This window comes from Miscanthus floridulus, chromosome 6 (genome assembly GCF_019320115.1).
Source record: "Miscanthus floridulus cultivar M001 chromosome 6, ASM1932011v1, whole genome shotgun sequence".
Taxonomy (NCBI): Eukaryota; Viridiplantae; Streptophyta; class Magnoliopsida; order Poales; family Poaceae; genus Miscanthus; species Miscanthus floridulus.
The window spans coordinates 93,578,713-93,601,090 of NC_089585.1; the positions used below are offsets into that span (position 1 = coordinate 93,578,713).

Consider the following 22,378-nt stretch of genomic DNA (forward strand, 5'->3'; position numbering starts at 1 on the left):
TAAAAAAGCCGGGCTGTTAAAGTGGGGGAGTAATTTTTCTAGCAAGTTCCAGTAAAATGGATGTGTAGTGTCCAAACAAGAAGGGAGCACGCAAGCGGAATTTCGGAACAAGTTATGTACAACATTGCAGAATTGCACTATTTTTTTCTTTCTAAAATATGTCTCCATCTCGTAAAGCTTAACTCGACCAAATATATAAAAACACTAATATGATACCAAATAAACATCATTAAGTTAATCAGGTCATATATTTTTATACAAAACCTATTTGAAGGTACAAATCTTGATACTAGTTTTTAAAAGAACTAGTCAAAGTTAAGATTGACTGACTCCTCTAACATGGAGATTACCTCTCGTAATTTTCAGCAAGGCTGTTGTACAGCGACATGCAGTGTTTTGCAGCTTTGCTTTGGTGCAGTGGCACGACGGTGCTCCTTTTTTCTAGAGAGGCATAAAGAGACAGTGGAAACCAGAATTGAATGACTTGGCTGTCGAACCCCATCCGTGAAATCAGACTGACTCCAGCAACACCCTCCAAATCAGCGACCCATTATGCAGCTTGGGTCGTGCACAGTAAAAAAGTCCGAGCATGCAAACCTCACCTTCTCCAACAGCCACCCCAAAATCCCGTCCTCTCTCTCCCCCACGCCGCTTCCACCTCCCCCGGCCCCACTTTCCCTGTTCCCTCTCCCTCTCCTTCTCCCTCTCCCGCTTGGAGGCCGCGGCAGCCGCGGTGGCCTTCTTCTTCCGCTGCAGCAGCTGCTGCTCGTTGCCGCCGCCAGCCTCCTCCGTCTCCAGCCTCGCGGAATCCCCGGCCAAGCCCTCCGGCGTCCGCCGCCACTCCCCCTGCGCGGATCGGGAGGTCGGTCGATCCGCGGCGGAGGACACCCCTGCTGCGCGGATCTGGCCGCTGGACGTTGCGGCGGCGGAGCAGACGAGTGGAGACGGACGCCATGGACGAGCGCGAGGCTCGCCGCTCGCGCGCTGCTGTTGGAATCGTGCTCGACGGCTCGACCCCGGATCCCCGCTCCCCGCCTCGACGTGGTACCCGCCGGCCTCGCCGCGGCGGCTCCCCGCAGCGGTCCGCCTGGCCGCGCCTCGCCGCGCCCCACTCCTACGGGCCCACCACTACGACGCCGCCAGAGATTTGCGTTCCTCTCGCTCGACGACGCACATTTACAGCTCGGCAAGCCTCGTACCCAAAATGGGTGAGGTAATTGGGTCATCCGTTGGAGCGATGTTTTCGAAGGCAAAACACTCTAGGCGACCGATTTTGCGTTTGGGTCACGATCGAGCGGCAGCAGCTGTTTGCCCGTTTGTTTGCCTGTTTGGTTCAGAGTTCAGACCCTGCCACCCTTGACGCCTGGACGCACGTGACGACTGACAAGGCACTGGACAAGTATCAAGTACCACATTCTCTATGTCCCAAAATAAATACATTTCTAAAATTCTTGAGGAGATCAATGTTAGTCGGAACAAATTACTACAAATTACTACCCTTACTCCTATTAAGTACGTACTATTTCAGTATGGAATGGTTACACTCTGAAAATAGGGAGTAAAAAAAGCTACTACAACATATATGTACACTTATTTTACAATAAATTTAAAATGTTAGAAGTATATTTATTTTAGTACTACAACTATGAGATAGTAACATAGGAACGACAGTTGGACTCATGTGTGTGGATTCGTGCAGGTGCCACACCTGCTAGGGTGCAGGCGCGGGTGCCAAATCGCATCGCAAGTTTCATTGGGTCAGGGCTCGAAAAGGAGGTATGGATGCAAAATCGCACCCGTAAGGTGCCATGCCTATTGGACCTAAAATATAAGAAAATCGTCTTGGTAACAACATATTTGACACCTTAGTAATAAATATTTAGTGTATTTTAAAAACTTGTATAGTTCCATAGCACATACGTATGTGATAGCGACATATAGATAACAAATTTCACCTGTTTTTATCTTTCTATATATGCTTATTAATGCAGACGACCTGTGGGGCGCAGGCGCAAAATTGCACCCGTGTTACAAGCGTTTTTGCAAACAGATATTTGCTCTACCCGCATCGTACCCGATCAATTGTCGTCCCTATTTATGCATTCGCGCAGAGTAGTACTTATGCTCATTGATTACTGATTTTTTTCAGCTTGTTTTTTCAGTCGGAACAATATTTTTCTCTCACAACAAATCAGTCGAAACAGTGTTTCGGCTTGTTTTTTCAGCGAAGCGGGCCTTTGCTAAGCCGCTGGATACGAATGCTGCTGTCTGATCAACTCACTGATACATACTCCTCGGTTCAAAAGAAGAAAAAACAACTATCATTTCGTAAAGAGCCGAACAACTTTAAATATAACAAAAATTATAAAATTATAGGTATTTATAATTTATAATATCGAACATGTAGCTTAGATTAAATATGAAATATATTTTATAGTAAATCTATTTATAGACATAAATACTAATATTATTTCTTATAAACTTGATCAAACTTAAATCTAGAATTGTATTTTATTTATAGAGGGATAAATAAGAAATGCATCCATCGGTCATAGCCATGTCATGGGATATATAAATTTAACTGAACCATTTGAAATTTAGTTACATGAAAATTGCAAAACAAATTAGCAGACAAAGGCCTTTGGGCATTGTTTACATGACTGTTTCAGGAACGCAAAAACTATAAAAGGTTGAGGGGTTCTTGATCTTTCGTCGACCATGGCACATGGGGATTGATTGGGCGACTGGCGAGAACAGGCATCGCGCATCAGCAACTCCACTTCAGCTTCCCACTACCAACTTCACTACTTCAGGCCATCTATGTACCGTACCAATCTACCACCGAGCCCAGATCGATCTTCATCTGAGAGCGACATCATCCCGTTAGCTCCTAACAATCTGGAACATCAGATGATCAGAATCAGAGATCAATAAACATATCAGTACACAATACTGTTGTGAACAAGTGGTAGAATTTTCTGAAGTTACAAATCTGATGGTTAAAGTGTACAAACAATAAATCTGATGATGAAGCCCAAAACTAATGATGATCAGAAATACACAAGCATGCTGCAATGAAGTAAAAAAACAACTGTAGTCTTTAAATAACGCTTGCAAGATTGTTTTTTCTTGAACATTGCAGGAGAGATGCATATCATCATTCATTATATTAAAGCAGAAGAGAAACTGGGGTAAAACCATTAGGTAATAATAGAAAATTGGATAAAGATTGTTAACTAAAAAATTTAAATCGGTATCAGTTGACGCCAACCATCACTCAGCACGCCAAGAGCATTTAAATATGACAATGCTTAGAGTATTTGAAATTGAAGGGGATCTAAACCCTTCGATGCTATGATTTGGGGAGAAAGTGTTCGCCGTATCAAAACAATGCCAATTTTGCAAATCGGAAGGTGTAGGAGTCACTTGTGGCTACGAGGGGTATCCTAGGTTGCTCCTTTCAGAAAAGGAGTTGTGCCCCGTCTTGTTTGGGGGAGCTTAATGCCACATTATTGCAGGGGCGGATCCACAGTATAACCATTGTTGCCACATGACATCAATGACCTTGTAGAAGTACCACTACAATATCAGTGTATTACAAGTTTACAACACAAGATTCTGCCATTATTGTATATAAACTTTTTTTCTTAAATGAAAGGCAGAGCTCCTACCATTGCGTTTAGAAAAAAAAAATGCAAATCGGGACAGGTAGAAGCCAATCAATGAAAAAAAAGCAAAAGCACCAAACTTGCAATAGGAGTAAAATCTCTCATGTTACTTCCAAATATTTGCATGGGCATGGGCACAATGGTAAGTTGAGCACAATTTAGTATTTTAGTTTAGCTCTACGGTCGAGGGTGGCTAATGAGCATTGCAGTTCACAGATGCTCTGCTCTTTGTCTCCCCAGCACAATTGGATACCATATAAGGTATTGGCTTACAACAGAATTCAAATGCAAAGATACCCATGTACATACCATTAAGGCCAATCTCAATGAAAGTTTCAGAGTTTCATGGACATTAAATATGCTGATATGGCACTATATTTATGAAGAGATTGGTGATAAAAGTTTCATGGAAATAAAGAGTTTCAGGGGGATGAAATTCTTCTGCACTGTCTCCAACATATGGGAGATTGTTGGAAACTAGGACATGAAACTCCAACTGAGACCGGCCTAAGTGTTCTAATTAAGTAACCAGAATTATCATGCAGGAGCTTGCAACTCCCATAATGTGAGCACAGCAAGATCCGGATACATGTAAACTACTTTTGGTGACAAATTCTACCATGGCAAATAAACAAATACAGTAGGTGCAATTCACAGGCACATAAAAATGCAGTATCACATCCCAAGCAAATTGGCATAAGCAGAGACCATTATAACATACATTAGAATGAATCTACAAAAAGCATATTCTGATTATCAGCATTGTGCACATCAATTCCATTTATATAAGGATGGCATGAGCAATTTTTTTCAGAAAAGATTTGTGAGAATCCCAAATTAAGATATCTCAGGCACAAGCATAAACACATTGGGTACATTAGAAGCATACCATTCTGCAACGGAAAACCATTGAACAATTTTAATTCATCACCAGTTCAGTCAACTAAGATGAGAAGTTCAGAATCAGATCTTCAAATGCCTCCCAGGCTCCCAGCAAGGCAGAACCCCCCCCCCCAAAACTGAACCCTAGTACAAAATCCTCAAATTCCAAAAACACAAAGACTCCAAATGAAACCCAATACAAAGGATCACCATCATCCACTAATGAACATGTCTTTAAGCAGTGATGGAGCCAGTAGGGGACTGGCAGGGGCCATGGCCCTGTCATGACCCAATTTTTCTACTAAAGCCCATGAGGTTGAGAAGAACTTAACATGTTAGTAATTTATCTTTTAATCTTTGAATTAACTTATACCCCACTAATCTTCTAATCCTGGTTCCAGTCAGTCTTTAAAGATTGTACCAGAAAACAGAGATTTTTCAGCAATAGTGCATCTCAAAAGAAAAGCCAAAACAAGAAACCAAAAATCTAACAAACCAGTCATGTACACCAAACACATAGTTGACGTAGCAGATGCTACATACACTATCCCAAAAAAGAGAGAAATATTTGACTTTCCATCCCCAGCTACTAGAAATGTAAATAAAATTACCCTATATCATCTGGGAAACCAAGCATCTCAAATGAATGAAAATGGGAACACAGAATTTGATGTAGCATTATAGCGAAGGGTCACATACACTAAAAAACTATTAGTTCCCTTCCCAACTAGAAAGGCTGGTGACAATGAAATAACATCAGTCATTAAATATTGTGGTATCATAAATAAAGCATAGGTTTCTCATCATGGAAAGCTGCAGACCAATCATGTATAAACAGAAATTGCCAAAAAAGAATGTAAGTGATACAGAGCAAAGGTAGCTGAGATTAAATTCGTAATACATTGACAGTTACATGTCATAAATCAGTAAATTCCATCTCATCTAAGAAAAACTTGAGCATAATGCATTGCAAGGTACATTTAAATTTTAAAGACCTGCAATACCTCCGTGGTTCGTATGAAACAACGACAGTGTCTTAGCAAGCACATAATAAACAATCCACTAACAAGTCTATCACAGCAACCAATTGACTGTATCCTATTTTAAGGCCGAAATATTCCTTTACCTAACTCTTCCAATTTAAAGGTAAGCAGGGCTGCTGAGGAATGGCAGTGCAGCGAGAGACATGAGCATCTCTGAGGAAGCATCACCCTTCCTGGCGTGCTTTGCCCTCGCAAGCTGCAGCTGCATGTCCACAAAAGCCTGCATCCGCTTCAGCTCCAGATCCTTGAGGAACTTGATTCGCTGCCTCTCCATCTTCTCAGCGTGCCGCTGCTTAGCAGCTTCCATGCGCTCGTACATATCCGTGAAGGTCTCAATTGCCCTCGCTAGCTCCCCGAATCCACCACTCCCGCTGCTCATCTTCCTCTTGCTGCCAACAGCAGGAGCGGCAGCACCACCACCGGAGCGAGAAGATACAGAACGCGACGGCGACTGCTGAGAGCCTTCGTCATCGTCATAGTCGTTGTTGTTGTAGCCATCTTCCGAGTCGGACTCCGCGGCAGCAGCGGCGGCGGCCGCCGCCTTATGGATGAGGTTTGCGGAGGGGAGGTCAGAGCCACGGCGGTAATTGTGCAGCGGGAGCGCCATGGGGAGCGGCGGCGGCGATTGCGGCGACGGGGAGCGCGGCGGCGTCTGGCGCCTCCTGAAGACGGGCAGCGCGGCGCGCGGCGGGGACGGCTTCTTGCTGCCGGTGAGCGTGGGCCCGACGAGGAGGTCGAGCTGGCCGTAGAAGGCCCATGGCGATGGCCCGCCGCGCACGCGCTCGGCCTTGTACTTCTTCTTGAGCGTGTCGACGCGGTTCTTGCACTGGATGTCGGTGCGCGGCGGGCGGCGGCGCGCGGAGGCCCCGGGGCGGGAGTTGACGGCGTCGGCGACCTCCCGCCACTGCGGCTGGCGGAGGCTCCCGCGGTTGAGGTCGAGGTAGCGCGAGCCCCAGGCGTCGACGAGCGCGGCCGTCTCGCCCTCGCTCCAGCAGTCCTCCCGGTACGGCAGGTTCGGGTTGGGCGGCGGCAACTTCCCGTCCATGGCTCTGGCTCCTCCTCCCAGATCTCTCTCCGCCTCACGAGTCACGACGACGACGACCTAGCCTTCTCTCTCTCGTTTGCGCGTGGAGACGGGCGAACGGACGGACGGGCGGCGGGTGGATAGATGAGGGGGCGGCGGTGGAGGAGACGAGGCGGGGGTGGGGAATAAAAGAAGGGGGAGGGGGCGGGCGGCGAGGGGAGGAGCGCCGGCCCGTGGGCCGTGACGACCGCGACGCGGCACGTGGAGGAGCGGCGCAGATGCATGGGGCTGTCGTGTGGGTGAGCAGCCGCCGTTGGATCGGCCCGTCGGTCGGGTTTGACCGGGACACCGAGCCGGCGAGGGATTAGCTGTTGGCGCTGGGGACGGAGTCGGAGAGAGAGAGGGAGAGAGATCGGCCTCGGCGTGGTTCGGTTGGCCGGCCGGCCGGCACGGCGCGGGATAGGTGGGTGCGGGTGCGGGCCGGGGAAGTTACGCGGCTCGCGCCGTGCCGAAGCAGGACTCGTGAACCGATCGCGGTCGCGGCTGGCCGCCGTTCGTTCGGGGGCAGGCGCGCCCGCGCAGCGCCGAAAGAGATGGGTGCGGCTGCTGGGCGTAGAAGAAGTCCGGCAGTTGGGTGCTTTGTTTTCGGCGGTTTCCTTTTTGGCACGCCGAGTTTCGCGGGGTGCCACTGACCATTGAGTGAGGCTGTCATTGACCATAGTTGTGGTTGCTTCTCGCCGTAGCGCCAACGACCCGTTGTTTATTTTTTTAATCACAATACAAACGTCACCCGGCCACCTCACTACTAGGTTTGACTATAAGGAATCAACGTCTAATCAGTTCGTACAGTAACTGCTAGTCCTATACCCCTCGTGGGCACGAGAGCAAAATATAATGCAAGTACCGTGGATATGACAATACAAGTATAGTGGATATGGCCAGAAAATTGAAGGGAACAAGGTATTGGAGCAAGTGTTTACTACCTCGATCCCAAAATAAGGATCGGTCTAGATGCGAATCTGTGTTGAAATTCAGCATGTTCGCTTAGTCGTATTTAGCTTATAAGCCATGGTTTACCAGCCAATGAATAATATTTTTTTCTCATACTAAATCCGTCAACTACACTTTCAGTCATGGCTTATAAGCCAAACATGTCCAAACGAACAGGGCGATTATCTAAATGCATGCTTATCTGCATGTTGTTTGGTTGAGATCCCAGTAAACTTCTTGGTCCAAACAAAGGTAGCTCACCCAGACCGATGAAAATGAGGGTGTGTTCGTTTTGCACCCAGCAAAGCTACGTGGCGCGAGCGCGGCTCCGAGGCGTCTGATTTGGGATGTTGGGTGTCAAACTGGTGGCCTGGTGGAGAGCTCACCTAGGAGTCCACTATACAAACAGGCCCAGAACATCCGTTCCGGTCACCGTTCTTGCCTGGGCTAATGGCCATGATTACACACCAATTTGTATGGCCGCAGCATAACTTTTCTAAAGACACGCCAAATCAAGCAAACGACATCCCCAATGATTACTACGTTTCTTTCATTTTATTTTCTCTCGCTCTTTTTAATTTAAATATATGTAAAAAGTATTGTGATTACAAAATATTTATTTTAATCTTATTATAAATCTAGAAAAAGTATAATGTAAATCGTTAGTATCTAAAAGAGTCATTAAGAGTTCAACTAACCATATACAATGCCATTAAACATGGATTAATGTTTTATTCTCTCTTACGGGCGTTCCAAGACATAGGCTTCCAACCAAACACACGGTGTTATGAGGCATAGGCTTTCAACCAAACAGACTATGACCCAAATTGCCTCACCAGTGACTAAGGCATATTCCATCATATTTCCAGGCAACTTTCATGCAACATTTTTCAACAGACAAGTTGTCCGGGTCTCCGACCAAACAAACCATAAAGTGCTCATCTCGCACAAGAGTCAACAAATCTTAAAGTTTGATTAGATCTATAAAAAAATATGTTTAGTGTGAAAATATATGATGTGATTAATCTGGTGATATCTATTTTTAGTGTCATAAACATTACTATTTTATATCTATTTGATCAAACATAAAATTGCTTAACTCTTCGAAGTGCAAGATGTGCACTAATTTGGGACAGGAGTATGAACCACTACCAAACACAATGTCATATGGCCAGAAAAACTAATTAGATCGCATGGGATATATGGTTCTCTTTCCCAAGTAGAAAGTTAATGCATGGGATATTTAATTCAACTTTAAAAGATAAAAACAATTGTGCAATAATCTCTGGTTTTCTATAAGAGCAGCTCCAACAGTGTTAAAAGATATAACTCATATAACATTTTATTGTGTAAAAATAAGAGAATAAAGCTCGTACTTTTTTTAATGACGCATATGTCTATGCTTACATGTATTTCTATATTAACTAGAAGCATACCCACCCCACGCATTGCCACGGGAATTGCAGATTAGTAGATTACATGGCATAATGACGTGAGCAACAAAATAATTTTGTCTCGCTGACATGAACATTACAATTGCATGTGCTAATAAATTTTAATTGTATGTGATAGTGCATTGCTAGTTCGACATCTTGCATGTTGAGATAAATAGCTTCCTGCTCCCTCCGTCCAAAAACAATGATTGAGTCAATAGATCTCAAATTTGACCAAATATATAAAAAATACTACGAATTTATGATATGCAATATATCATTGGATAAATAATAAAATATATTTTCATGATAAACCTAATTAGAGATATAATTTTGATAATATTTTTATTCCAAATCTAGGATGGCATGACATTCTTTTTGGGGCGAGAGGGAGCAGTTCGCACCATGCACTTCCTTACCATATTCCCCGGAGTACTGGCAACATTCTTCAGAGTACTGGCAACATTCTTCAGAACAATCACTTGGTTGATTCGAGGGCATGCTACTTATCTAGAATAAGGTACAACAACCAGCTTGCCCTGCGATGCATCTCGAACCAGACATGTTCTTCTATAACCAGGGAAGCATTTTTTACATTTTTGGGAGAAAGGGTCGCCGTTCTAAAAAAACACAGGGCTTCAATATGTGACCTCAAGTCCCAAGAATCGGCAGCCTTTTTTTTACAGGTTTTATACAAGAAATGTTTTCACCTGTGCAGGAATTGGGTGGACGAGCAAGCAGCTTCCATTCAGCTGACAGTGTATTCGCAGTCCAGCAAACGGGTTAGGATCTCCTGGCAGCTCGGCCGATTCTCAGGCTCTGCCCAGCAATCTGCACCAAACGAAAAAAAGTAGTCGCTGAGCTGCAACAGAAGCAGGATATAAACTAATCAACTCAACATGAGTTGACGTTTCTAATTAATCTGATCTCCACTTAGTTAAATCACACAAGAAAACTCGGAGATCTCTGAGTATTTACCTGCAATTAACCTGCCGAGAGGTCCTTCAGGAATCTCAAGCCGTGACCCTTCATTAGCAACTGCGTACACCACCTGTAATTGCCCAGACCATCTGTCAGTTAACAGCTTTCCCGACCATAAGAACATTGAGAACATGAATGCATCAGAGAGGCACTTTAAAAGTGGTCTCAGGCTCTGAGCCAGAAGAACAGTATATTTGGGCAAGGGATAAAAATGCAACACATGCTTCAGTCAATGCTGCAACTATATCGATAAAATAGTGGATGAATGATTACTTGAACTGGGGAGATGCCTTCCCATGGGCGACTCAATGTGCACAGCTCCCACATGATAACACCAAGGCTGAATATATCACATTTCTCTGTAAAAGGTTCATTCCGTATAAGCTCAGGGGCCATCCATTCTGGGGTGCCAGCAGAGGAATTATCAGTCATAGGACTATCAATCATCACTCGAGATAGACCAAAGTCACAGATCTTGACAGTCCAATGCTTGTTCACCAGGCAGTTTGCACTTTTGAGATCCCTGTGAACTATCTTCATGCGGTGTATGCACATCAATCCCCTTTTAAGTGAACAAGATAATCTTTCAGACAATTCATTAAAAGGCATGTCAACAGGATTAAAGTCTAAGTGACGAAAATAACTAATTCAATTGTCTTAAAAAGGCTGATATCATTTAAGGTCAAATTGCTCAGTAACACTAGAGCTGTGCAAATGGGAAAATAGCATCCATCATGTCATTAACATGGCATCTTCATATTGGATGCTACTTTCCACTTCACGCATGCAGCAGTGCTACAACAGCAACAAAGCCTTTTAGTCCCAAGCAAGTTGGGTAGGCTCAACAGTGCTACAAAGAAAAAATATTTTTTAAAAAAATTGGTAGAAGAAAAATATAGAGCAATAGTTATTCTGCAATAGAAAAGATCATACCTGCATATATCACGGATAATTTTCAACCTCCTACGCCAACTAAGTTTCTTTTTCTGACCACTCATATGGATGAGATAGTACAGTGATCCCATTTCCATATATTCAGTAACCATTGACAAGTGTGGAGGTGTAATGCATGCACCAAGAAACAATATAACTACAGAACCCAAATATATATATACACACACGGTTAGAAAGCAATCTTACAAGAAATAAGGTAATTTAGGTATCTAGTGTGGAGCAGTTTGAGAACTGTTTCACATCAGTCAAAAGGGATGGTTACCATTTGGGTGTCGTAACCGGCTGAAAGGAAAGAACAAGTTACCACAATTAGTGTTAATATATAATGAAAAATAGGACATTGAGTAAAAAAATCAAGAGAATTTCTGATACCTCAGGATGTATATCTCGTTGCAAAAATCTTCCATGTTTTCAGTTGTCAGATCCTGTTCTAGAAACACTTTGATGGCAACATCAGTTCCATTCCATATACCACGGAAAACTTCTCCAAAGAATCCTGATGAAACAATTCAGTAAATAGTTATAGCTTGGTAGCCTATAATCAGGAACAAAAATGTCAAAAGACAACCAGAAAAGAATTGTGTCATTTCTAAGCAGAAGAATGAAATATGAGATAACAACAATGCAAATATAGTGAAGGACATAGTGAAAAGAGAGCACACCATAATAGAAGCACTAAACAGGTTTTGCGGCACATTAAAGAACATAATTGGCAATACAAGAATATGATAGGCTATTGAGCATATAAGCTATAATAAGGGCACTGTAGACTTTAGTGAATATAGTTGAGGAAGTTCAAGGTTACTTACCTATTCCAACCCGCGTGCCAATTGTTATCTCGGAGAAATCTATGTTCCATTCCTCAAATGGCAGCAAAGGCTTATTAAGAAATGGGGAGCTCTTGAAAACTTTGTTCCATGCCAATGCCATCTTCTCTTTACTTATAAAATCATCATTTTTGGGGGTAACTTGACCCCTATATTCATGAGGCGAAGAAGGTAATGACACGGCCCTCTGAGTAGAACCAGTTCGGTTTCTTGAGTCACTGTCAATAGCACCAATTCCCCGAGATGCATCATCCTAAACATGAATATAAATTTTAAGCCCAAGCTGCCAAGGTTCAACTAACAATTACATTTACATGCACAGGAAAATATGCAGTGGAAACCACATCTTAGGTGGAAAATGGAAACCAAATAAAAAATAGTATTTCGATCACTAAACGAAAATTTGTAATTTGGCACATCTACAGTACATCCATAGATGTACCCCTTTTTTTTGCAAAAGTGCGACTAAGTACATCTATCTATACATGCACAATGGATGTGCCAAGTTACAAATTTTTTGAGTGATCGAAATACGTTTCCTGAATTGGTTTCCATGTTTCCACCTAAGATGTGGTTTCCACTACAGATTTTCCTTGTGCACACAAGATACAGAGGACCAATATGGAGAAGAAGAAGAAAACAATGCAACTTGTAGAGGTATACTTTATTTGGGCAGTCATTGGCGTTGCTTTGGTCTTCCGTAACATATGAGCATGAACCTTCGACATGATCCCTTTGGAGGCGATTTTGCTTTAGTGTTTCGTTCATAGCCCGAACTGCCCTGTTAAACAGTTAAAAATTAAAAATAAATGCTTCTTGCTCAATAACAGTATCTAGACTACCTGTATGTATATGAAATTAAAACATAGCAGTATGATGATCGATGAGGATAACAGATAGCCAGTATGTAGGCTCAGCCATGAGCAAAACATGCCGTGAAAAATGAGATACAGTGAAAGCAACACATGCCATAAGTGAATTATGAAAAGGAATAATGGACATATCAGCTATCATCAAATAATTCAAAACTAGAATTACCTCACAATGTCATCTCCAATCTCAGGGGTGATGCTAATGCTTCTTCGCCTTATTCTTCGAGCATTAGAAGTTGAAGTGCCCTCAAGACCATCTGATCTACAAGTGCATATGATTGTGTGTTCAATAACAGAATTGCTAACCAAAATATTTTTTCACACTTATGAGAAGAGGTTCCACATAGATTCATAAAAAAAGAGGTTCCACATAGATTCATAAAAAAAGAGGTTTCACATAGGGAAAGAAAAAAAGTAACAACTGTTTTGCCCTTAGTAAAGATTTCTTGACACCCCAGCCGGCCAAATCATAACAAAACAACTCTTTTTTTCTCGAACGTGCAGGAGAGCTGCATTATGAATTAAGAAGAAAAGAGATGGGTTTAGAACCTGTACAACACCCACTCACACCGAACAGAAAAGATTTTATACCCACTCTCCACTTGAAGAAAACACAAACCAACCTCGACCAGAACACTAGCCGCAATTTGGCAGAAAACAACTCATTTCACATACATTTTGCCCACAACTGTGCTCAGCTATTGAAGTACTCACATAATCAAGCATCCTTTTTGATTGGCTATATAGGTGAGACTGGAAGTTTCACGTATTCTATAGAGCACGAAAAGAGCTCTCCAAAAAAAGAAGAAGAATAATACTCATCCATCTGGATAATGTTAGCTACAAAAGCCAGAACTTCTTACTGTGGCACTCATAGCCACATTCATAGTTTAGAAAAAGGATGAAAGAAAATACACCAAAAACTATTCTTTTGAATATTTCATTTATCGAAAATTCTTGATTATTGTCAAATGGTTTCCATGATTAAAACCTGACAGAGCAATTCAAAATGTAGTCCAGATAGCTCAAACTTTATTGCATCAACCATTGCAAACCAAGTTCTCTACACTTGTCAGGCTTTTAGTTCACACAGTTCAGTCTTCAGATTTCTAGAATATAGGAAATACATCACATGCCTAGAGTGATCCAAACATTAGTTAGGTTCTAACTTTAAAAGTGCCAGGTATTTTCGTATAACATATAAACTACAAAATGGAATATAATTTACACTTTTTGAGTTACTTGGAGCGAGAAATACGACGAGTACGCCACATGGTTCAATCATATTCCAGTTAACAAAATAGAAAAGCCAAAGCAATTTGTCTTTCCAGCGCCACAAATAACCCAAATCATGTATCCCGTATCTGGTAGTCGGTATAAAACCAGACACCACCAACTGAGAGCCATAGGAGTTCAGAATATGGTAAAAATCCTAAATACTATCGCAAGGGTTTCAACTCATTGGTCGTCTCAGTGGCATGGTGGATATGGAAGCATAGGAATGGTTTTGTACTTGTGTTTTTTTGGGAACTCAGCCTAGTTTCAATACCATCATGCAGGATTTTAGAGATGAGGTCAAATTGTGGTGTATAGCGGGGAGCCAAAGGGCTCTGTAGCATATGGCCTTGACTGTATAGCTGTTGGTCGTTTCTTCTTCTTTTTTCCGGTGATTTCGGTTGTCATGGTCTTGCCCCTCTAGGAGTTGTACGGGTCATTTAGACTCATTCTCTTCTTAACATAATGATATGCAGCTCTCCTGCGTGTTAGAGGGAAAAAAAGAATAGGGTAGAAATGCAGTTTCAAATTGAGCTTTGCACTATGAAGAACCCAAACACTAAGTTGGTCTCAGTAAAGACAGAACAAATCTTGTATCCACTTCCTAGATAAATGGATATACACAATCATACAGTTGTCGCTAGCTAGGGAATAAAATGAAAATAAGCAGACTGAAGGAGCAAATGAGTGGAACTTATGACACCAGGACAACATATTAGTGACGAGAAGAATCAAGAACATGACACCCTAAAATAGCATGATTGGCAAACCTTGAAGCAGCTCCAGATTCTGTGTATTCTTGAAATGATTGCTTCTCACCACCAAGTATAGATCTTCCCCTTGCTCTCATTAATGGATGCTCAGGACTACACCAGGGAAAGGAAAATGAAAAGAGAAGTCCAATAAGTACACAGATACTCTGGGTTCAAAGACAACGATCAATGTCCATAACTATCATGTAAGTCACCACTCAAGTAGGTCAAAAATAGGTGTAGATACTAAATGGAGAAAAGCATGGAAACCATAAATCCATAATCATGAAACAACCAAAAACGGTTTCATAATACACATTCTAGTCACAGGACAGAAGTGGCATTCTGGTTCTTCCAGAAACTGACACGACCACTAGAACACAACTTTGAATATTGTTAGGGATGCAAGTGAGCCTGTGCATACCAACTTATTGACCCACTTCATTTGATCTACAGCCACATGCACAGAATGAACTAGAAATTGCATAAAAGTGTATATGGGTGGGTTTTGAGCCGACCCACTTCATCAACCATATTGCCGATCTTTTGCCAGGGTGGAAGGCTGATCTTATGAGTCAGGCTGGAGACTGTTTCAGGTCAAGTATGTTATGACCTCAATGGTGGTCTATCTACCTTCCTCCTTGGGCCATCAAGGCTAGAGACAAAATCCGCCAGAGTTTCTTTGGAGGGGAAGAAAAGAGGCAAATGGTGGACATTATTTGGCATGGCCAGTTTGTCACCTGAAAGAGCTTGGAGGGCTTGATCTTAAATCCTTTGGATGGACTTTGAGGATGCAATGGCTATGTCTTACCAAAACGCAACCTGACAAACCTTGGGCTGCTTTCCCTATCCAAAGTTCATGCCTCGGTCAAGGCCTTTTGCGGTTCTGCCCAATTGTCATGGTTGCTAATGTAATGTGGGTAACGGTATACCACCTTATTTTGGACTGATAATTTGCTTAATGAAGATCCATCGCTGGTATGGCCCCTCAATCTTTTCGCTTGAATTCGAAAGAGAAGAGAGAACGGGTGTACTGCGAGAGGTCCTGATGGATAACTGATGGATTCAGGGTATCAATGATGACTTTTCTGTTGCAACCCTCTCTGGAATTCTTGGTGCATGGGACTTGGTCACTATTCTGCAGCTACAGCCAGATGTACAGGATGATCATCGCTGGAGATTTGTGGAATCCAGTCAGTATTCACCAAAATTGGCTTATTTGACCTTCAATGGGGCTATTTATTTTGAGCCCTGGGAACTTATATGGAAATCTTGAGCACCAAAGAAATGTCTTTTTTTTTCCATGGCTGGTAGCGCATAATAGATGAAGGACTTCTGATAGAATTGCCCGCAGAGGACTGCCTCATCCAAAACAGTGCCCTTTATGTGATCAAGAGTATGAGATAATTCAACATAGCTTGACAAATTGTCTTCTCCAGACAAGTTTGGTATTTACTCTTACGCCGCTCTGGTTTACCGGACCTCTCAGCACGAGTCAAGAGGTATTCTGTGAATGTGGCTTAGGATTAATACTTTGATTCCAGGACACTGAAAATGCGGAGTAAACTCGTTGATCACCTTGGAAGCTTGGAGATGCAGAAATGAATGTGTTTTTAATGGTGCCGCACCAAGTGTTCAGGTTGTTCTTAGAAGAATTTTCAAGAAGGGGACCTCTGGCATAGGTTGTTTCAAAAGGTTTGGAGTGGCTTATGTTAAGGTAAAAAGAAAAACTAGACTAGGAGATTACACTAATACCCTTGACTATTATACCTTAACAGCTTATGGCAGCTGCCTCCTAAAGGTTGTTTTAGTTGTTCCGATCGAGTTGTTTTGTGTATTAGGTGTGTGGGACACCTGAACAGGTAAGGTTGTGTGAGTTTGCATGTCTTGTAGATATTTTTTCTTTCTCCTTAATGCAATGATATAGTTATCATGTGTATTTGAGAGAGAGAGAAAGCCAACTTGCAACCCCAAGTATCACGAGAAGTAATTTTCATAGCACATTTAAAATACCATTTTCATATGGCCGACCATAAGTTGCATGAAGATAATGTGGGTCAAACTTGCAACAGTTTGAAGGCACAAGTTCTGGAGGGGCTACTAATGCCAAGTTATGATGATATCAATAGTGATATCTTCATTAAGGAACATAAGAATATTTGAAGATCAACCAAAAAGAACAAAGGTTAGTCCTCCAAAAGGAATCTTGCACACCTATCATAACGGATAGCACCTAGAATTGTTTCAACCATAATTTTAAAAACCCTTTTGTCCTCATCTCAGCAATAAAGGTTTCACAATAAGAAATTTAAGCAACTATACAAAAGATAAAGAGAACTGGACTAAAGTGATCAACGGTTAGAGTTGAATGGGAAATGGAAACCTGGAACTAGCACCACGGGGTTCCTCGGCAACTCCTCTCCTTTGGCTGCGCCTCCAAAAGGCATTTGCTATATTTGGTTCACTACATGACGTGCTGGTTTACAGAATTAGGACCTTATAAGCAAATGTAATGAACAAGGAACCAAATTATAGACGCAGCTACCATAAAAAATTGCAGAATATATCATCTAGTGATGATATAAACAAGCTTTCCAATAAACTAGCTATGAAATCATTATTAGGTGTTACCTTAATTTCCCTTCAGAAAATGTCCTTGATCTCAACATCATATTACACAGTGATCGTCCAGATAGATTTGATGAAGATTCAATTCTGCACTGAGATAGAGACAAAATGTTCTCATCTTGCGCATAATCAAAACTGAGATGAAAAGGTATGAATATATACAGCTGACTGGTGGTAACTCGTGTATCTGAGCATGTAAATTCCCCTATAGCCATGCTTTTCAAATGTCACACCTTGTGACAATAACATAGTACAATGAAATTATCCATATAGTTTTGCTGTCTAACATGCTCATATATTGTATATACTTCCCTTCATGCCACTAACAATCTCAGCTTCTATTGCTATCAGTGTGAAGATTCACTTCAGTAAAGTATCTACGAGCTGCTGAACAGCTGTTTAAGAACCTAAGTACCTATGTCTTCCAGCTATGGAGTACACCTTTTATTCCAAAGAAATATGATAGAATAATTCTCAGGGTACTCTCATTTTCTTCCATTACTATGGCTATAATTGCCTATATTAGAATTTTGTGTTACAGAGTAGAATACTATTAGCCTACCCAACAATGCAAGCCATGATGACAATCACTTATCTGCCTTGGAAAATCCTATGTTACTGCTATTTATTTGAAGGTTCAAGATAGAAATTCAACTGTATTTGACCTTTTCCTTTAAATTATTGAAATATGTGAAACACTCAATAAGTCAACAACTCAACATGCAAAATAACCAGTAAAAGCATATGCGTTTTTTTCTACAACAAGTATAGATTTTTTTTTTATGGAACAAGGATAGATATTTACAGTATACGGAAACATAGACAAGACCTGAATCACATAACTGAGAGAAATATTTAATACATAAGCATACCCTTCAGCTTCAACTTTATCAGACAATCCATAAAGAGGGCTGTTGGGCTCAAGGGGAGAATCACAGGAGTCATTTTCAGCTGAGTCACTTTCCCCCGCAGCAGATATATGCGATATAAAGATAGCCTTAGCTGAAAACGGAATCAACTGGCCTGGAAATCGCATAAGATCCACTAGCAGTTCCATAGAGTTTAGCGAAACTACCACAGACATATGTTTGTAAGAGTCCACAAATCCAACAACACCGTCATCAGGTAGACCCTATGAAAGACATATTGTAAGTATTTTTGAACTTATATTTTAACACAAACAACATATGCAAAACGAAGAACAGACTATATAGAGAGAGAAGAAAGGGGTTTAAAGTAGACATACAACTACAAGTTTACTCTCAAGGCCAACGGCATCTGCAAGAACTTTAAATAGAATAGCTCGGGGTCGGCATGATCCATGTCTTATCTGCCCTAGAAGTTGTGGTCCTTTATTTCCAAAAAAATGGGTATCTTCAATCGAGCCTCTTGCTGGACAGGCATCAGGATTTTGTCGCTTGAAGCAGTCAAAAACCTATTATGGGAAAAGTAAGCTAAGTTTCACATGAACAAACTATAAGGCAATGCTTAGTAACTCTTAACATCATTTCAGCAAGGATGCCCTTAGTGTGGCTAATGCAAGGTGTCCAAAATTTCCCATGGAAATGTTTGAACACCATTACACAAATGAGCTCTAAATGTTCTGTAGCTATAAAAAGTATCGATAGATGTTGCGATGAATTCATGAAACTGAGATCCAAAGAATTGCACATTGGAAGACAGAAAATTGTTAACTGTATCCAAATAACACGTAAAAACTTACCAAACCTGCTATTTTCTTTATCACTAATGCTGGGCTAGAGCTTAACCCTTTCACAAGTGCAGCACTAAGCTGCTTCAACATGAAAATCTTCTTATCCCTCTCAGTGTCTACAATAATTATGTCAGCCTTAAGCCCATCTGCTTCAAGATTTTGCAAGTCATCTAGTGATGGAATTGTTGGGAAAGTCTCCTTCAACTTTTTATCCTGCATGAATTGATCACATGTTAGCAGCATAACAGTAGAGAAAATGAAAATACCAAACTCCCAAACTCATAAAGAATTGAAACAAAGAAAACTTTTCACTAAATTGTTATCTGTTTTCTTTAGAGGAACAAAATCATTGTATTGATCAAATTGTGAAGAAAGCTAACAAAAAATATTATGAAGTACTGAAATCTGTATCTAAGTTCTATCACTTTTCCCTTGATGCCTAATATTTAGAAACTTGTTTTTTTATTGAATAAAGACACTGATAAATAGAAGTGATTAGTATGCTTTTGCAAACAGTTGTAAATCAATCTAGTGTGGTTTACTGACATGTCTCCAGAAGGGGGGGAAGTACTTAGCTAAAGAGTAATCCTCACCGGGATGATTGAATAGAAACCATTAGGGATTAACCCTGAATAAAATCCTGTTGACCACAGTAATTGAGAAGCCTTCCAGGATGAGGACCTTAGATTACCCAAAACATCCTGTTTCCTTGATATGGAAGCAGACTCTATCTTCTCTAATAAGTCTGGTGGCCACCAATTAGGTTCACATGAACTAGCTTCGGATTGCCCAGAACTAGATGGTGTTTCATCCATTTCTCAGACAATGGAGTTCCTTAATCACAACTTACAGCCACCATCATTTGCATGACAGAATATGCCCTATAATAGTAGCTCCGTATTCAATAGGACCATTGATAAATTTAGTTCATACCTGTGCAAAAAGAGGATGTTCATATAAAATCATAGAAGATAAGAAGCCACTCTGACAACTTTCTCATTAGGAGGTTTTTGTAGAATCTAAAGCTTTTATTGCAACAATGCTTGCATGGAAACCTTGCATTCTCTTTCATTACAAACAATTTATAGACAAATTCTACTGCAAAAATAATTGTGCAATTCAGGTTTCACATAATTTGAATTCTAAATTCATCCAGTAACGAAGCAAATGATTCAAAAGGCATTACTTTGTTAACAAAAAAAAACAAAGGCTATCAGTGTTACAGTTTGTTTGAAAGTTAAGTATAACTTGCAAACTTCATAATATAATTCAACTACCTTTTACCTTTTTCTCTCAAAAACCACAAGCCACTTGATAGTAACATGTAACTGAAAAGCATGAGAACATGTGACTACATAAGCACTCCCAGGAGAGAGGGGAACTTTTTATCATCGACTTAGGCTTATTTAGTGATCTACATTGGCCGGCTAGCAAGTATTAGAAGTGGATCACATCCTTTATTTATCAGCTGATGTGCATACTGATGTCAATTAGATCCTAAAAAAGGCAACCAACTTGAAATGTAATCACATGAAACTTTCCATGGGGCCTCTTTCCTTTGCTCACAACAAAATTCCAGTGTAAAGTCTGCTGCGGGAATAGTAGATTTGCATCCAACTCTGTCCAGTTTCACTGTCATCATAGATTCCTAGTACATTTCAAGAGCAGTGGGTACTGTTCATTTCGTCAAGACACGCAGTCAATTAAAGGCATCTATGACTGGGGACTATCCGTGGACCGTGTGCAGTTGGTGCATGACACCATGCATTCTGTGGTCTAGATCCAGCCTCATGTGCACCTGAATTGAGCACCACAGTAAAACCTCCAAGAAAGAAGCAAACAAAAGTCTCACGGCGACTCAGCCCATCCACACAACATACATTAGCCCCAATACGGTCCAGAATTCCATAAACTACTATGCAATGGAGTAAAACACTAGAGGTACATCAGCAACTCCGCTTCGGAAGCTAAAGCTATTTCCAGCCAAAATGGGCAGAATCAGGGCGGATGCTCGCAGGGCCAGGGCGGACTTGCGTCGAGCGAGCGGAAGTTAATTAAACACGCGAAAATTCTGCAAAACAAACTGCACCAGCACCTTGACTGTTTGGATATGATACGTAGAACGAGAAGTCCCATCTCCTACTCCTACGGTGTCAACTAATTTCAACCTCCCAAACTGAAGGGGACGAAGAACCTAACCAAACCGTGAGTGGGATCGGTAGGAGACTAATAGCGCAGCACGCAAATTCACGACCTACGAACCAAGAGAATGAGAGATTTGGATCCGAATTGAGAGCGGAACCTACTCCCAGAAAAACAGGGCAACACGGGAAGCAAGCCAGGACCCAGGATCACTCACCGACAGAGAGGAGAAACCCTGGTTCATGTCCCCATGGATCTCCGTTCCGCTAGCTGCAGCACGAGAGTGGAGCGGCGGCGCCGCGGAAGCAGCGGACTGGCAGCGGCCGTGCTCGGCCGTGTCGCGTCGTGTGGTGCTCGGCGCGCGGAGGAGGAGCAGCAGGTGGGAGGCCGGCTGCAGGAGCCACGCTTCTCCGGGAGAAGTGACAGAGGAGAACAGCGAGGCGAGAGCGGGCGAGGTTGGGAGAGAGGGAGGCCGGAGGAGGCGCCGAGGCGGGTGGGAAGATTACTGCCAGTAAAGTACGGTCTCCAGCTGTGGGAGGCGTCGGTACTCGCTGGAGCGAGGGAGGGAAGGAGGAGGGAGGACCAGACGACCATCGAGGCGGAGGAAATCAGGAAACCGTGGGGCCACGGCTTGGTGGGGTCGCCTCTCGCTCTGTGCCCGGGTGGGATCAGGATCACCTCTCGCCCAATGCCCTGGTGGGGCCTCTAGTCTATGACTCTAGGTCTATATTGTATCTCGCTGCAGTATCGACTTATCGTAATTGTATTATTATTTGTTGTGATTTTTTTACAAAAGATATGAGAGAATTTACCACAAATATAATCACATAACTGACTTAAAATATATATAGTATTTTATACGTTAACACAAATACACTCATAACAAATCAGGTTCGGTAGTGACTATTAATTTGTAGAGTCAAAATAGATATGATACAAATCACTTTTCTCTTTAATATTATTTTTAGTATATAAATATAGATATAGATATGGATATACACTAGCAAATATGTCCGTGCATTGCAACGGAAAAAATAAATGCTTGTACGTGAGAGTTGTTGTAAGATCTCTGGTTAACCTAGAGGGAGGTGAATAGGCTTGTTAAAACAAAATTGAACTTTTTGTCAAATTCAATCCGCAGCATTGCCACTCTATGCCCACGGCACTGCCACCCCTGCAGATAATTTTGTGAT

At 41.9% G+C, this 22,378-nt stretch overlaps 2 protein-coding genes across 4 annotated transcripts; both read right to left on the bottom strand.

Annotated features, from left to right (window-relative positions):
• Positions 1-2,545: 2,545 nt before the first annotated feature.
• LOC136456331 (trihelix transcription factor ENAP2-like) lies at positions 2,546-7,685 on the bottom strand. Its single transcript, XM_066456156.1, has 2 exons — positions 5,677-7,685; positions 2,546-2,898 (listed from the first exon to the last, which is right to left on the bottom strand). The coding sequence occupies exon 1, from the start codon at positions 6,636-6,638 to the stop codon at positions 5,691-5,693; it is 948 nt and encodes a 315-aa protein (XP_066312253.1). The 5' UTR covers positions 6,639-7,685; the 3' UTR covers positions 2,546-2,898; positions 5,677-5,690.
• A 911-nt stretch (positions 7,686-8,596) lies between these two features.
• Positions 8,597-21,758, bottom strand: LOC136456330 (probable serine/threonine-protein kinase SIS8). Of its 3 annotated transcripts, none has more exons than XM_066456154.1 (18): positions 21,403-21,758; positions 19,637-19,976; positions 19,053-19,256; positions 18,576-18,764; positions 18,202-18,461; positions 17,333-17,416; positions 17,085-17,177; positions 14,720-14,815; positions 12,841-12,936; positions 12,466-12,583; positions 11,785-12,055; positions 11,348-11,471; positions 11,238-11,257; positions 10,955-11,111; positions 10,295-10,583; positions 10,019-10,091; positions 9,751-9,871; positions 8,597-9,610 (listed from the first exon to the last, which is right to left on the bottom strand). In XM_066456154.1, exons 2-17 carry the CDS (start codon positions 19,856-19,858, stop codon positions 9,789-9,791), a joined length of 2,379 nt encoding a protein of 792 aa, XP_066312251.1. In that variant the 5' UTR covers positions 19,859-19,976; positions 21,403-21,758; the 3' UTR covers positions 8,597-9,610; positions 9,751-9,788. The 3 variants fall into 3 exon arrangements, with proteins under 3 accessions (XP_066312251.1, XP_066312250.1, XP_066312252.1); XM_066456153.1 differs by having other exon boundaries at positions 9,586-9,660; XM_066456155.1 differs by lacking the exon at positions 17,085-17,177 and having other exon boundaries at positions 9,586-9,871.
• Positions 21,759-22,378: the final 620 nt, after the last annotated feature.

Excerpts from the sequence above, each read along its gene's own strand:
- LOC136456331 (XM_066456156.1), bottom strand. The coding sequence starts at position 6,638 with ATGGACGGGAAGTTGCCGCCGCCCAACCCGAACCTGCCGTACCGGGAG.
- LOC136456330 (XM_066456154.1), bottom strand. The coding sequence starts at position 19,858 with ATGGATGAAACACCATCTAGTTCTGGGCAATCCGAAGCTAGTTCATGT. Across the intron at positions 12,584-12,840 it reads ATTGGAGATGACATTGTGAG|GGCAGTTCGGGCTATGAACG; the intron begins GTAATTCTAGTT and ends ACTGTTTAACAG. Across the intron at positions 9,872-10,018 it reads TCTCGGCAGGTTAATTGCAG|ATTGCTGGGCAGAGCCTGAG; the intron begins GTAAATACTCAG and ends CGTTTGGTGCAG.